Consider the following 15662-nt stretch of genomic DNA (forward strand, 5'->3'; position numbering starts at 1 on the left):
TGAGCTCCAGTCTGAGCTCGAAATGTTTTAAAGTTTTTCTACAGAAATCAGATGAACATACCAGGCCAGATTATCTGGATTATGTGTTCATTTTTACTAATCTTTGTGAACTTCCTTGATCTAAATCTCAGAATCATCCTGATGGATTAAAGCTGGATTTAGAGACATCATGCTGAAAAGTTTAAAATGATGTAAAATAAATTTGAATAATTAAAATGCAAAAGCTGTTCATTGGTGTCTGACTCTTAATTCAGTCACACTGCTACTCAGAAAACGTGAAGACTCAATAGAAAGTGAGTGAGGCTCAGTTTGAGTGGAAATGATGATTAAGAGTTTAGACAGACTCACTTCAGTAAATGATTTAATGTGCAGAAACATTTACAGCACTTACAGACGTTTGTTGGCAGGGTGACGGAGGGAAAACATCAGATTTAGTGTAAATTAAAGATTCTGTAGACTCTGTAGATTCAACATGCTTCACACTGAGAGTTTCCCTCCCTGAGGAAACAGACGTTTCACAGGTGAAGGTGTTCCCAGTGTTCATTACTGCTGACAGTGTTATCACTTCTTTAACCATTCATCCTCTCACCTTTAACGGTCAGGGCTAACAGAGATCATCTCATTAAAGAGCTGATTATAATGACTCTGTCAGGTGTCAGTGCCTCCCCACAGGTAGACGGGGCAGACAGGTGTATGAGGAGGCGAACAGGTTGATGTCCAGCGGGTTTCCGTCCAGGCGGATGTCCTCCAGGTTTCTGCGGATGAAGTTTCTGTCCAGTCGGTTACAGAAGGTGTCCTCGTGCAGAGACTGGACGTTATTGTTCTGGAGGGGAAACGGAAAAACACGATCTGTGACGGAGAAACTGATGAAGGTTCAGCGTTTACTCGTTTACTCATGACTTCATGAAGATTACCCTGAAGTGTGTTTAAAGCTTCCGCCATGGCTCCTACAAACTTACAGAGCCAAAATAATGAGTTTAATGTTTGATATTTGAAATCAAAATTAGCAATGAAAAAGATGTCATAAATTTGGTTGGAAGCCACATATAAATCTAAACTAAAAACTAAACTCTGTTGGTATTTTTATTATTTATTATTATTTATAAAACAAGCAATATGTTGTACAGGGAATACATTTTAGGGGAATTCATAAATAACATATATAGATCCTATAATTAAATTCTAGAAAAGAGTTATTAGACTAAAAAACAAGCTTCCTATTATAAAACCACAAATAAATGACAAACAGTCTCGCACATTAAAATTTTTTGATGTTGTAAATTTAAAAAAGAATAAAAGTCTCCCCAACTGAATTATTATTTTCATAAAACCCATTAAATTACATTTTTTTTAATTAAGAAAGAATAAAGAAAAAATATATAATCTAAGGGGTTTTGTGCCTTTGAAAAAGGTAAAATGAGTTTAAAAAAAAAAAGAATTAAAAAAGGCAAAAGACTGGATAAAAAAAGGGAATTTAAAAAAAATAACAAAGAGTAAATTTGCCATTTTTTTTCCTTTTTTTGTGGGAAAAATTTATTTGTTTGTTTATTTATTCATTTTTTATTTATTTATTTTTTTCTTTTATTATTATTATTTATCTACCTAATAACTTATTTATTTATTTAAAGAAAAGTAATTGCAAATAATTTATATTCTGCACTGGAAAAAAAGGAAGGAAAAAAAACTTTAATTAATTCATTCATATCCTTATTTTACAAAAAGAAACATTGGTATTAAAAAATGTGTCTTATCAAAAAATTGATAATGACATCAAAACACAAATAGGCATTGATAAAGTTTCCTGAAGTTAAAAAACATGGACATGAAATGTTTTAAAAAAAAAAAATATATATATATATATATATATATATATATATATATATATATATATATATATATATATATTTATTTTTTTTTTACATTTTTACTTTTTTTTTTTTTTTACATAAATCATATTTTTTTATTTGATATTGTTTTATCACTGACAGTCTATGATTGAAGTGATTTTTCTCCTCTGGTCTGACATTTTTTTTTCCTTTCTGATCTCACTTTTTTTTTCTCCTCCTTTCATTTTTCAGTTTCAACTTCCTGTCACTTTTTTGGTGTCAGGAGGGTGGTTGGAGGGGAGGGGCTAGGAGGAGGTAATTTGCATATTATTTGTAAATTGTTGGTGAATAGCACAGCACTGGGCCCCCACAGGACTTATGAGACCCTGAAGTGTTTGCATCCACAAGTTGATGCCTTTATAATTTAAAAAGAAAAAGAAAAAAAAACATTACTCAATGCCAATTTTTCTTTTTTCAGTTTTTTTATAAAAAATATTATTTTTATTCCCAAACATCAAAGTCATCGTTCTAGCTCCTACAAAATAAAGGTTCTGTGTGTGTGTGTGTGTGTGTGTGTGTGTGTGTGTGTGTGTGTGTGTGTGTGTGTGTGTGTGTGTGTGTGTGTGTGTGTGTGTGTGTGTGTGTGTGTGTGTATACCTGCAGGTGTAACACCCTGAGGCTCAGAGGCAGTGGGCTGGGGATATAATCCAGGTGGTTGTTGGACAGGTAGAGGAACTCCAGATGACTCATGTCCTGCAAAGAAAACACACTTTGTGTTTGATACACGAGAGTGTCCACCAGAGGGCGCTCTGCAGCTGGACAACAACAACCAAAGTTAGTTAATCACACATTTACTGTATTTCTTTACTGCCACAACACCATGTAATGTTTTGAGTTTTGATAGACTTAGGATATATAAATTATATAAAATGTATAATTATATATATGGTTGTTTCAAAGTGAGCATGCTCAGTCCATGACATGTTAGTGTGTGTGTGCGGTGAAACCTGTCAGCTGGCTCTTTACCTTGAAACCCTCCGCGTGCAGTCCCCGGCTGCCCAGACGGTTGTTCCTCACGTCGATGAGTCTCAAAGAGCGCGGCAGCTCGGGTAACATCTGCAGGTGGTTGTCAGGTAACACCAAGTCCTGCAGGTGAGACAGAGATGCAAACACGTCCTCGTCCATCCCTGAGATCTGGTTACCTGTCAGGTCGATGGACTGCAAACGCTCTGAAAATACAAACACACACACATCAGGTGTTCAGATCCACCTGACAGGTCCCACAGGTGTGCTCACTGAGTCTCACATTAGTTAGAGGTTAATGGGTGTGATTATATTAATGGCTCTGTACAGGTGAAAAACAAGTGAGAACAGGTGAGAACAGGTGACTGGTTTCTAACTTAGGTTCATGAAGTCCGTGTTCTTCACGTGTCGGACCCTGTTGAAGCGTCCATAGAAACGCGTCGTGTCCTTAGGGAGCGGAGGGATCTGGTCCAGACCAGTATCATCACAGTACACACTCCCACTGATACACACACACAACAGACAGGTGGGCATACCTGCAGGTGGACAGGAAGTGGAGCTTCAGTGCTGATGGACAGAAACATGATGCATGTACACAATCAACACTGTGACGTACCCAAACCAGTCTCAGGTCCAAACAGACCCGGCCCCTTAAAGTCCAGAGTGGCAGGGGACGGAGGGTGGGTGGGGAGGTGGGGCTGGGTGGGTGGAGTCAGCTCCTCCTGCTGCTCAGGTGTGGACTGAGGCAGAGAGGGGGCGGAGTCTGGAGCTATGGAGCCCACCTCAACCTGTCCAGAGAAGAGACAGACTTTGATTTAGACGTGAAGAAGAAACTTTAAAATAATTATTTATCTTTATTTAACTTGGGTTTGCTGTCAATGTGTCCGTCCTGCTCTCTGTACATGATAACGTTAGCTGGAGCTGTGACTGAGAAACGTCCTTGAAGTTCAGTCATAAAGAGTCCTTCTGTTTTCAGTTTCTATACAGGATATATTTTCAGGTCCTTTTGTGTCTCCAAAAAATTCTCATCTCAACTCATCTTCATTTATAAAGCACTTTAAAAACAACCACAGCTCAAACAAACAAAGTACCAGTACATAAATATAGAAAATAATGCTGCCATAAAAAAACAATGGTTAAAAAAAAAAAAATAAGTAAAAAAAAAAAGCATTAACTATACATATTTAAAAAAATAAAATAAAATAATAAGAAAAATAGAATATAATAAAATTATTAGATAAAATAAAATAAAATGATACCATAAAATAGAATAGGACAAAATTATAAGATAACTTAAAATAAAATAAGATCATGGGATGAAATAAAATAAAATAAAATGAAATATTAAAATAAAATAATATAAAATTATAAGATAAATTAAAATAAAACAAAATTATAAGATAAAATAAAATAAAATGAAATTATAAAATAAAATAATATAAAATTATAAGATAAATCAAAATAAAATAAGATTATACGATAAAATACAATAAAATGAAATTATAGAATAAAATAATATAAAATTATAAGATAAATTAAAATAAAATAAGATTATAAGATAAAATAAGACAAATAAAAATAAAAATTAAAAAAAAGCCTGAATCAGGGGCACAGTCTAATGCTGGATTAAAGCCAAGGATTAAAATGGTTTTAAAGGCAAGTTTCAAAAACGGACAGTGAGGAGGTTTGTCTGACTTGAATAGAAGGCTCATTTAATGACTTAGACACCATGTAGGGCCAGTCAGTTAAAAAAAAACACATAAAATAATCTTAAAATGGACTCTAAGGTACGCAGGCAGATTAAGGCCATGATGAGAGTAACGTGCTCCTTCTTACCTTCTCTAGTTAAAAAGCGAGCGGCTCTGTTTGGCACCAACTGGAGACGTGCGAGGGAGGACTGACTGAGTCCATTACAGCAATAAAGCTGAGATGTGATAAAAGCATGGATTACTGTTTTCAAAGTGCCGTCGTCTAAGGGAAGCTTCACCTCTGCCAGCTGCCTGACCTGGAAAAAACTGGACTTCACGACTGAACACATCTGCTGATCCAGTTTAATTTACTGTCTGCCTTAAAACTCAAGTTTGAGACTGTCGGCTTTATAGTCCCTGTGAGGAGTTTCTACATGATCTTTAAAAAGTCTTCCTTCTAGATATCTGCCTGATCGTAATCCACGCTTTAAAATGAGATTATCTGCACCAATAGGTTATATTCAAATGCTACTTCTTAGCTTCTAATGTTACCTAAGTTTCCATGACAACACCACGCCACCTGACGAAGTTTAGCAGAGAGAAGAGATATCTGTGTTTCTCTCTTCTGACAACAATTTCTGTGATTAATTTTGTACTGATAGTGGACACTGGAGCATAACCATACATACAAACTGACAGTGTTTACTTGTTGTCACGTTAGCATACAGATACGTCAGAGCACTGGGCTGCCGATAGCACTACATATAGCCTTCAAACCGTAGAGCTGCGTAACTGTACAGATAAATACCTTACCTCAGCGCGTTGTGTCCAGTAAAAAGTTGTCTTCAACAAAGAAAATTTGATGAAATATGATCTCCATTTAATTCCAAAACAAACACCTCACTAAAAGTAATATACCTCAGTGTGCATGAGACTCCAGGCCAGGAGGTGGCGAAGCAGTCCAATTAAAACAGATCTTCCTCATAGTATCTTTAAGCAATTAGCAAGCAAGCGTAAGCGTATGCAGATTATCCGCGTTTTTTTGGATACCCTGCAACATGTGGATGGTCTAAAGCTGACTGAGAGTGAGGACTGAAAGACCTCCAGGATGATTTTGGGCCTTAAACTGGCTCTGATCAAGACCAGGTTTCTGGAGTAGATGCTGCACCACTGCATGTTCAAAGACAGACAGGTAAATGACGGTCAGATCTGACTGCCCCTTTAGCAGGGAAAACCTCTTTAAATGGTCCAGAAGAAACAACATCACAAAGAGAAACCAGCTGCAGGAACTGAGGTGAGCCAAGCTTTTACAACCTTATCCATCGACAAGTGCACACACACAAACACACACATACAAACACACACACACACATACACACACACACACACCTCCTGGTCCAGGTCTTCATAGTCATAGCTGTCCCCATAGATGTTGGCATCCAGGTTCTCCCAGTCCATCTCATTGGTCAGGTCGTAGTTCTCCAGGTCAAACACGTCTGCATCAGGTTCTCCTGGGGGGGCCGATGAGGTGGGCAGGGCACCCAGCAGGACCAGGACAAGGTCCAGAATTAGAACCAGGACTCCCCTCAGGGACTGTGAAGACCTTCTTGAGTTGGACATGGAGACCACCTGCTGACAGTAAGGAAAGTGCTGATTCACCTGGGAAGGAATGTTAATCTTGCTGCTGTTGTTGTTGTTGCTGGTGTTGCTATGGGTACAGGAAGAAGCGGAAATGAAGTGCATTGCGTCATGCAGTCTCTGTGCATTGAGATGTTATCCGTGCATCACTGTTTTAAACTGGATACCAGAGATGGCAAAAGTACCTGGATCTCTTACTTGAGGATAAGTAAAATACCTTTGTGAGAAAATAACTTTACGTAAAAGTAAAAAGTACAGGCTCTGAAATGTACTCAAAAGTACTTTTTAAAGTAGAGTACTCCTATGGCATGATTCACTGACGGTAAACGCAGGATAATTTATATGGAATCTACTTTAGCAATGTTATCGTTTGAACAAACATTACCCGCCTGGTGTCCTCATGTACTTGATGGGCTGCTCTTGAACGCCACTTCCTGGAGTTTTGTTTTGCACAAGATGCAACGCATACATCAGGAGTTGTTTTTAGCACCAACAAACTCAAAAAGCTCTTTCAAATAAGGCCGTGGAAGCTGCTCCTGTGACTGTGTGGGACCCTCAGCGTCGTCAGTTTGTTGCAGCTGCTCCAGCGTTAGTGGTGTAACGTGTGTGGGCGGTGTGGCAGACCTGCTCCAACACTGAAATTGTGGTGCCAAAAAAAAACAAACTTGTATAGGCCCAGGCTTTAAATATAAAGTTACAAGCCTTTTTGGGAAATGTAAGGAGTAGAAAGTACCAATATTTATGTTGAAATTTAGCTGAGTAAAAGCAAAAAGCAAGCGGCAACCTCAGGTCTGAGAATATGAAACAATGCGGAAGTGCTAAAATCTGCTGTTTCTTGAGTGTTCACTTGAGGCTGGCTCCAGAAGTAGCGGAAGTCACAAACAAACCAAGCCAAAAAAGCCGTTTTCACAGCAGAAATTAACCTATTTACAGCCTGGTTCAAAAAACGTCTCCTGTCTGAGTCGCTAACTTTACTACCAGCTCCCACTGTACGGGGGTGAATTATTTTCTAACTCGGCCGTTCAGATGATATTTAGATCGTGAGCTCCCCCAATCAGAGGCACAGCTGAGGGTCACGTGATTGACAGGTGCCCTATGGCTGTAGGCGAAGCCCTTGCCACTACCAATATGGCCGCTATAGCTGATCTGCTTCATTTTCTGTTTCATAAACAGACGTAGCGAGACTACGTCCATGTTTTATACAGTCTATGGTAAAAAGTCGTCAAAGAAATAAATACTTCTAAAAGTACATAGTACCTGAAACTCTACTTAAGTACAGTAGCGATGTATTTGTACTTTGTTACTTGCCATCCCTGCTGGATACTATGGTTGAATCCCAATGCCCCCCTAAACCCTGGGCCTTCATGGGCTGAACCAACATCACCTGGGAAGTGACTGAGTGTGTGAGTCTGCAAAGAATGGTGTAACTTGGATTGAGACGGCACTTTGACACTTCACACAACAATTATTACTTGTCAAGACAAATTGAAAATTCTACCAATACACTCCTCTAGCCAAAACATTTGATCCACAAAACTGAAAGAAATATGAATTAAAAAACATTAATATGGTACCCTTACACAACACAGCAAGATTCTGGCAGATTAAAGCTGTCTGCTAACATGCTAACTGACAAAAAAAGGTGTGTTAAGGGCTCAGAAAGTCAGCCAGGCGCTGTGTGTGTCTCTTTCTGTGTGTGGGTGTGTGAGTGTGATTGGATTGTTGTCAGTTTGTTCAGATGTTTGGAGGAATGTTTGCTTTGAACCTAACAAGAGAGTGTGTGTGTGTTGATCACACAACCGTGCTATTTGTTTATAAATGAGAACACACACACACACACATACACACAGAGTCAGATTGCAGCTGATATTGTAGTTCAGTTACAGCTAGCATAAAAACATTAAAGCACATTAAAAACACACAAAAAGGATCTAAATAATCCAGAATAGAGACTAACGTTACCTGCTCAAACCAAACAGTTTAATCCATGATAATCTGATACATACACACAGTCTGCAGTTTATGTCTACTGATATATAACCTTAAGTATATACACACATGCTGTCAGGTATGAAAACTCTCTGATTAAGGCCCAGCTCCTCTTTGAGGCTGATTAAACTCTGGGAAACAGAGTCGCTCTATTTTTCAGTCAGATTAAGAATTCCATCAGAGATTAATGCTGCTGCTGAAAGAAACACACACACTTACACACTCTCTTTCATACACACACACACACACACACACACACACACACACACACACACACACACACACACCTGAAAATAAACTTTATGACCCCTGCATGAGGTATAAGCAGTGGTTGCAGGTATACTGTGACATATATGATCATATGATCAGCTGAAGAGTCTTTAAAGAGTCAGAGCTCAGAGGAAACCTGAGCCTCACCTGAGATCCAGAAAAAAACTTAAAGTACCAAAACTTACTGATTCTGATCCACAAAGAGTGCCAGAGCCCGACTCTCCTGACTGATCCTGTTCTGCTGGATCCTGTGGTTCTGATGGGGCCCGTGGTTCCTGTGGTCTTGAAAGTGTTGCTGGTCTCTCTGTGTTTCTGTGCTCAGTCTGTCTGACCGGCCGAGGACAAAGCTTCATTATTAGAATCAGGGGTGGGGGGTGTCAATGCCCTCAAAATGTACTCAGCTGTCCACACACACACACACACACACACACACACACACACATAGAGGATTGTCCTTTTCCATTGAGTAAACTGATGCAGAAAAAAAAGTCTGTTGTGTTTTTAATGAGTGAAGTTAGTTTCTCATTGGAATCGCTAGCTGTTCTTATATAACACTGTTTTTTAAAGCTCCCATATTCTGCAGTTTAATCTGGATCATTGATGTCTTCATGAAATGGTAGTAACATGTTTTGGTCCAAAAAGCCAATAAATCAAGCACAGCAGCATTGTTTCCAGGCTCTCATAGCCCCTCTGTTCAGAACGCTCTGATTTAGTGGGCGTGGCCTTCATATGTAAATGAGCCACCGCTGATACCGCCCCGCTCTTCCACGTCACTGAGAGCAGCGCCACGAGCTCTGAGTGCACAATGTTTAGAAAACAGAGAAGCTGGTTTACCGTAACATTACAGGCTAAAACAACAGGCTAACTGCAGCTAAAGTTAGCATCCTGAAGCTAACACAGAGACAGGGGGGACACTGAGGAAAAGCTCTTCCATCTGCTCCACAGCACACAGCATTTAAAATACTCACATCTCCAGGGTCCCAGGTTTGTTGGAGGATGGTTGGTAATGCGCCTGGATTCAGGACCAGTCTATTGGCTAGCCCTCTGTTGGACTGTCCAAAGTTGGAAAAGCAGTCGGCCGTGAAGGGACTAGCACACACATGCTCAGTTTTACTGAGTGTAGCTGGAACATTTCCTGATAAATGAACTCTAGACACTTAGTCTGTCTTCTTCTGAGATGGGAAGCTTGAGCATGGAACTATGTGGCTGTTTACAGCCAAAAATAGAGCAGTGAGGGGGTATCTGCTCCGGTGGACCAATCAGGTCAGACTTGCTCCTGATTGGTCAAAAAGGGAATCGCTGACGTCAGCAAATCCCCGAAATCCAAACAGCTCATTTTAGGTCAGGATTTTACATTCACAAGCTCTACTAAGAACAGGTTTGGTCATTAAATATCACATGTTGTGGGCTGGGAGGAAAGACAAAGACCCACAAATTTCACTAAAAGACTTAATAAAGTGAATTTTTCATAAAATGGGACCTTTAATGCCTAAGAAATATAAATATGTTAGACATTCATAGAGTGTAGTATTAAATGTAAAGAGTATAGAAAAGTATACTGTCAATGTGTAGATTGCAGTAAAGTGTAGATAATGTCATAAACGTATGGAGCTGTGTTGTACCAGTTCACACTTAAGAATCCCTATTTGCTGTTAAAGCCCCACAGAAGAAGAACTGGCTCCAAGTGCTCAAAAGTGGTACTAAGCAAGCGTCAACTCTTTGCTGGGCCAGACCCAGCTTGGCTCGAAATGAGGTCGCCACAAAAACTGCTCCCCCTGGTGGCTGGCTGCAGTATGGGTCAAAAAATCTGGCTCTCCAGTCATTCCAGATGGGCTGTGGTCAAACTTTAAAAAATAAATACACCTGGTAGAAATGTTTCTCATGTCTGATTGTTGTGGTGATTTGAAGATATCATTTGGCTGCCTTGTATCAAAGTCCTCTTTTTTTCTAAAAAGTTTCGTTTTCATTAGTTATACGAGGTTAAAAACAAGGTTTTACATCACGTTTAACGATGATTGACAGCTGATGTTCTTGTGTATTTTTTTCGGGGATTGTAAAATGTGTCTGGAGGTAGAGTCAAGAAGTGATTAGACTCGAAAAAAAAAAAACCTTCTCCACTCAAATTCTCCCAGAATCCCTCACAGTCTCTACTGCGCAGACTCTGGCTGCACAACTGCTACAATGGCGGCACCTGTGACGGAGGAATTTTGGCTTCAGAACCGTACAATGGTAAAAGGCGGAGCCACGCTGTCCACTCTATATACAGTCTAAGGCCAGAGCTCAGCACTGACTACATGGGGGGCCGGGGGGAGGGCCACAGTGACTAACGACCAGCAGTTAAAAAGGTCATTCTTTAAAGGAAAGCTGCTGGGTGAGTCGTCCATTGTTTTGTTAGTTTCCTCATTCAGTCTTTGTAATGGAGGCAAAGTTAAAGCACTAATGTCTTTCCTCTCAATAGATCAGGTCATTACATTCTTATTTCATTGAACAGACTAAACAACCTCATGTTATTGAGCTTATTTACATAAAGGGGTCACTTTGCCTCATGTTAATGTGTTCACATTTCTCCCCTGCTCTGTATTGCACACGACCGAGATCCACTCAGCTCAAAGACACAGGAACACACTAACACACAGCAAGAGAGAGGAAAGCACACTCCGTCTTGCAGTCAGAAACAAGTGTTGTAAAACAAATTTCTGGCTAGTTTTAAGCGCTTCAGCTCCAACTTTGTAGCCATCCCCCGTCCCATGCGTCCACAGTCAACGCCACCTCCCACCAAACTAATACAGTGCTACAATAACATGACCCGACTTGGCTCTTTGGTCCCAGCACCAAACAAGCACTGGTGGAAAAGGGGTATGAGGGGGATGAGATCTGTTGCCAAAGATCATGGTGCTAGGCCCCTCCCGCCACCTGTTGGCAACTCCCCTCATCTCTCGGCAGCTTTTGGCGTCTCTCACATCAGGAGCTGACGCTCACTGCCCCAGGAGTGAACTTCACTCACATTCCTGTTCATGAATCAAAAAACTGAGCAGTTCAGGTCAACATTTATAAAAATATGAGCTCATTTTTACTCGTTTACACACTACACTGGTATACAGTGCAGTAAAGTGTAGATAATGTTGTAAAAGTAAAGAGAATAAAAAAGTATGAAGTTAATATATATGGTATAGTAAAGTGTAGTTAATGTAAATGCCAAGAGTAAAGAAAAGAGTAATGTTTAAGCAAAAAGTGTAGTAAAGTGTAGATAATGTAAATTTAAAGTGTATAGAAAATAATAACGTTAATATATGGAGTGTAGTAAAGTGAAGATAATGTAGCAAATGATAGAGCATAGAAATGTATAAGAAAGGCATAATGTATAGACTGTAGTCAAGTGTAGATAATGAAGCAAATGTATGGTATATGCAAAAGTAATATTTAAGTAAAATATGTTGTAAAATGTCGATAATGTCAAAGATGGAGTGAGAAAAGTATAATGTTAATGTAAAAAGTGTAGTAATGTGTAGATCATGTTTAAAAAGTATAGAGTATAGATTAGTTTAATGTTATTGTACAGAGTGCAGTAAAGTGAAGATAATGTAGCAAGTGCATAGTGTATAGAAATGTGTTATGTTAATGTATAGAGTGCAGTGTAGATAATGTTAGAGTATAGTGTATAGATTAGTACAATATTAATATATAGAGTATAGATTAGTATAATGTAATTGCATAGAGTGTATTAAAGTGTTGATGACGCTGTTAATGTATACAGTATAGATAAATATATTGTTAATGTTTAGAATGTAGATTAGTATTATGTTAATGTAAAGAGCAAAGAATATTATAATGTTTTAGTTTTGAGTAAAGATTAGTAAAGTGACATGTATAGAGTATTGATTAGTAAAATGTTAATGTATACAGTATATATTAGTATTATGTTAATGTATAGAGTAGAGATTAGTATAACGTTAATGTATAGAGTGTAGATTAGTATAAAGGTAATGTATAGAGTGTTGATTAGTAAAATGTTTATGTATACAGAATAGATTAGTATAATGTTAATGTATAGAGTGTATATTAGTATAATGGTAATGTATAGGGTGTAGATCAGTATAATGTTAATGTATAGAGTAAAGATAAGTATAATGTTAATGTATAGAGTAGTGATTAGTATAAAGTTAATGTATAGAGTGTTGATTAGTATAATGTTAATCTATAGAGTGTTGATTAGTATCATGTTAATGTGTAGAGTATAGATTAGTTTAATGGTAATGTATAGAGTGTAGATTAGTATAATGGTAATGTTTAGAGTAAATATCAGTTTAATGTTTATGTTTAGAGTATAGCTTAGTATAATGTTTATTTTTTAGAGTGTAGAATAGTATGACGTTATTGTCAAAAGTGTAGTGAAGTGTAGATGATGCTATGAATGTATAGAGTATAGATTGGTATAATGTAAGTGTATAAAGTGTAGATTAGTATGTTAGTGTATAGATAAGTATAATGTAAATGTTTAGAGAGTAGTGAAGTCTATATTTTGCTGTTTCTCTGCTGCCCGACCTCCTCCCACCGTTTCCTCCTTTCCTCCCTGTCCTTCCTACCACCCTCACATGTTTCCCGCCCTCCTTACCTTTTCTCTGTTCCTGTCCTCTGCTCATTGTACTTTTCTTTTCCGTACCCCCTCCCTGTCCTCTCCTTTCTCCTCCTTTCTCCTCTTTTCTCCTCCTTTGTTTTGAGGCGGAACCATAAACCTCCCCCCTCGTCCAGTGGCCCTGTGAAGGGCTGGAGTTCTGAATGCAGCAGGATTAGGTCTCAGCTGGACACTCAGTCTGACGGAGCCTCCACTGACTGACGGAGCCTCCACTGTCTCATTCTGCTGGATTTAACCATCTCCCCTCAGTCCTGGACCTTCACGCAGAACCAATGTTGCTGGTACTGGACCCAGTTCCCCCTGGCTTGTCGAGCTCAGCCTGATGAACACACACAGGACAGGACTAGCAGCCAAGGTAAGACTCTGGATCAGAGCAGGTTCAGAGCCGGTTCAGAACCAGATCACAGCAGGTTCACTCTGAGCATGTCTGGAGCTGATCGGTGAAGCTGCTGCCGCAATGCAAAGCTTTTTGTCTGTGTCTTTTATTTTCTCTCAGTCTGAGCCAAATCATTAGGAACTGGACCAAATTTCCAAAAAGGACAAAGTGTTGTTGTGCAGCTGTTCTGTCTCCAGCTGGTCCGTGTGCTGTTGGTCTGTCTACATCTGGACAGTCTGCAGCTGGTCAGTCTGCAGCTGGTCAGTCTGCAGCTGGTCAGTCTGCAGCTGGTCACCAAGCTGCCTTTGGGAAACTTGTCCCCTGTGATGATGTAATCTCAAACACAGTCCTGTCTGCCAGGTGAAGATGATGTTCAAGGAGTATTTTAAAGATATATATGTAGATAGATAGATAGATAGATAGATAGATAGATAGATAGATAGATAGATAGATAGATAGATAGATAGAGAGATAGATAGATAGATAGATAGATAGATAGATAGATAGATAGATAGATAGATAGATAGATAGATAGATAGATAGATAGATAGAGAGATAGATAGATAGATAGATAGATAGATAGTTCTGCAAACTTTGATCAGCTGCTCCATGGACAGCCTCCAAAGTCTCTGTGTTTGCGGTGACCCTGGAAGAGGTTTTAAAGATGTAAAGTATGAAGGGATGATCCGTCTTCATCCGTCCTTCAGATCGTTTTTCTCTTTATCGCTCCGAGGACTTACCATAAGTTGGGGAGCTCTCTCTGATGCTATCTTTTGTTTGTGCTGGCTCCTCACAGCTCTGTCAGAGTTTAATATCATCTGAGGCTGAAGCTGCCACTCACTCTCTGCAGCCTTATCTCTGAATCATCTCTGACTGCTCCTCATTTCATTCCCCCAAACTCTGCTCAGCTCACTCTTCATCATCATCCTCATCCTCTGCTTCATCTGCACTTCATTTCCTGACTGAGACTGACAGACAGGCTGACAGACAGACAGACAGACAGACAGAGGGGCAGAGGGACAGTCAGACAGAGAGACAGAGGGACAGTCAGACAGGCAGACAGGGAGACAGAGGGACAGAGGGACAGTCAGACAGAGAGACAGGCAGAGAGACAGGCAGAGAGACGGGCAGTTAGACAGAGAGACAGGCAGAGAGACAGGCAGAGAGACAGAGGCTGACAGACAGACAGACAGACAGACAGACAAGCAGACAGATGTACAGTCAGACAAAGAGACAGGCAGACAGACAAATGGACAGACTGATAGACAAGCATACAGGCTTACAGACAGACAGACAGACAGACAGTGTTCCTGTGTGTGAATCAGCCGCTGTGTGTTGCGAGTGTTTGGAAACTGTCAGATCTGAAGTGTAGATTCACAGCCTGTCTCCTGTTTCCTGTCTCCTGTTTCCTGTCTCCTGTCTCCTGCAGACTTTCTCAGAGACTCAGGGTCTGGATCAGGGAGACCTGAATGTGTGAGAACTCTGAGTCCGGCTGTGTCCTTTCAGCTCTCTGACATCCTGTCCGTCCAGTCAGGAGGAGACGCTGTGAGAGCGCAGCAGGTTCTCCTCACTGCAAACAATCAGACGCTCCAGCGCTCCTCTCAGGTTACCAGGAGGAGCTGGAGGAGCAGGAGGAGCAGATCATTTCAGGACAGACTGAAACCAGAGAACAGCTTCAGAGACAGGAGGAGAAAGTGTCTGATCAGTTCAGTTTGAGTGTGTTTTATCACAGCTGAGGGCAGTGGCTGTTTTCATCATTAGATCAGAAAGGTCTCAGGGGGCGGGGCCTCTCTGCTGGATCAGAGTAAACAGAGGGCGAAGCTGCTGAACTTTAGTGACTCCACATTGTTTCTGGTGTCAGCTGACCTTGGGTCGTAAATCTGCGGTCCCGGTTCACTTTGGGCTGGCAAACACATGCCTGTGGTTTCCAGTCTGTCCGGTGGAAATCACAGCGGTGGAGATGTTGCCACACTTCTTACAGCTCCGATCGTCAAGAATCATCCTCCTCAGAGCGCCAACAGCTCACAGATCCTCCTTTAGACAAACGAGGAACGTTTGAGAGGACGGGATGTGTCCTGATGTGACTCCTCCTGCTGGTCAGACTCCAAATGAGCCTGAGGAGGGAGGAGGGAGGAGGTTACACACACATGATTTCTGTGACATACATCTGTTTCTGGTGGGTTTATGAATCTAAAGTCTGGTCTATCAGGTTTGTATGA

The 15662-nt window shown here is 40.1% G+C and overlaps 2 protein-coding genes across 3 annotated transcripts in view; one reads left to right on the top strand and one right to left on the bottom strand.

The window, feature by feature from the left end:
- Positions 1-355: 355 nt before the first annotated feature.
- On the bottom strand, positions 356-8802 carry optc (opticin). 2 transcript variants are annotated; one of them, XM_074675876.1, is made up of 7 exons: positions 8620-8802; positions 5927-6166; positions 3466-3637; positions 3227-3385; positions 2853-3055; positions 2484-2579; positions 356-823 (listed from the first exon to the last, which is right to left on the bottom strand). In XM_074675876.1, exons 1-7 carry the CDS (start codon positions 8785-8787, stop codon positions 656-658), a joined length of 1206 nt encoding a protein of 401 aa, XP_074531977.1. In that variant the 5' UTR covers positions 8788-8802; the 3' UTR covers positions 356-655. The 2 variants fall into 2 exon arrangements, with proteins under 2 accessions (XP_074531977.1, XP_074531968.1); XM_074675867.1 differs by having other exon boundaries at positions 359-823; positions 5927-6169.
- Positions 8803-13129: 4327 nt separating this feature from the next.
- The window catches only part of csf1a (colony stimulating factor 1a (macrophage)), an 8909-nt gene continuing 6376 nt past the window's right edge, over positions 13130-15662 (top strand). The window contains exon 1 of the mRNA XM_074677816.1: positions 13130-13422. Coding sequence (XP_074533917.1) covers positions 13390-13422 — 33 coding nt within the window. The 5' untranslated portion in view covers positions 13130-13389. The remainder of the gene's footprint in view (positions 13423-15662) is intronic.

Source organism: Halichoeres trimaculatus, unplaced genomic scaffold (assembly GCF_033239565.1).
Source record: "Halichoeres trimaculatus isolate MK-OKI-2021-1 unplaced genomic scaffold, fHalTri1.1 fHalTri1_scaffold_1, whole genome shotgun sequence".
Taxonomy (NCBI): Eukaryota; Metazoa; Chordata; class Actinopteri; order Labriformes; family Labridae; genus Halichoeres; species Halichoeres trimaculatus.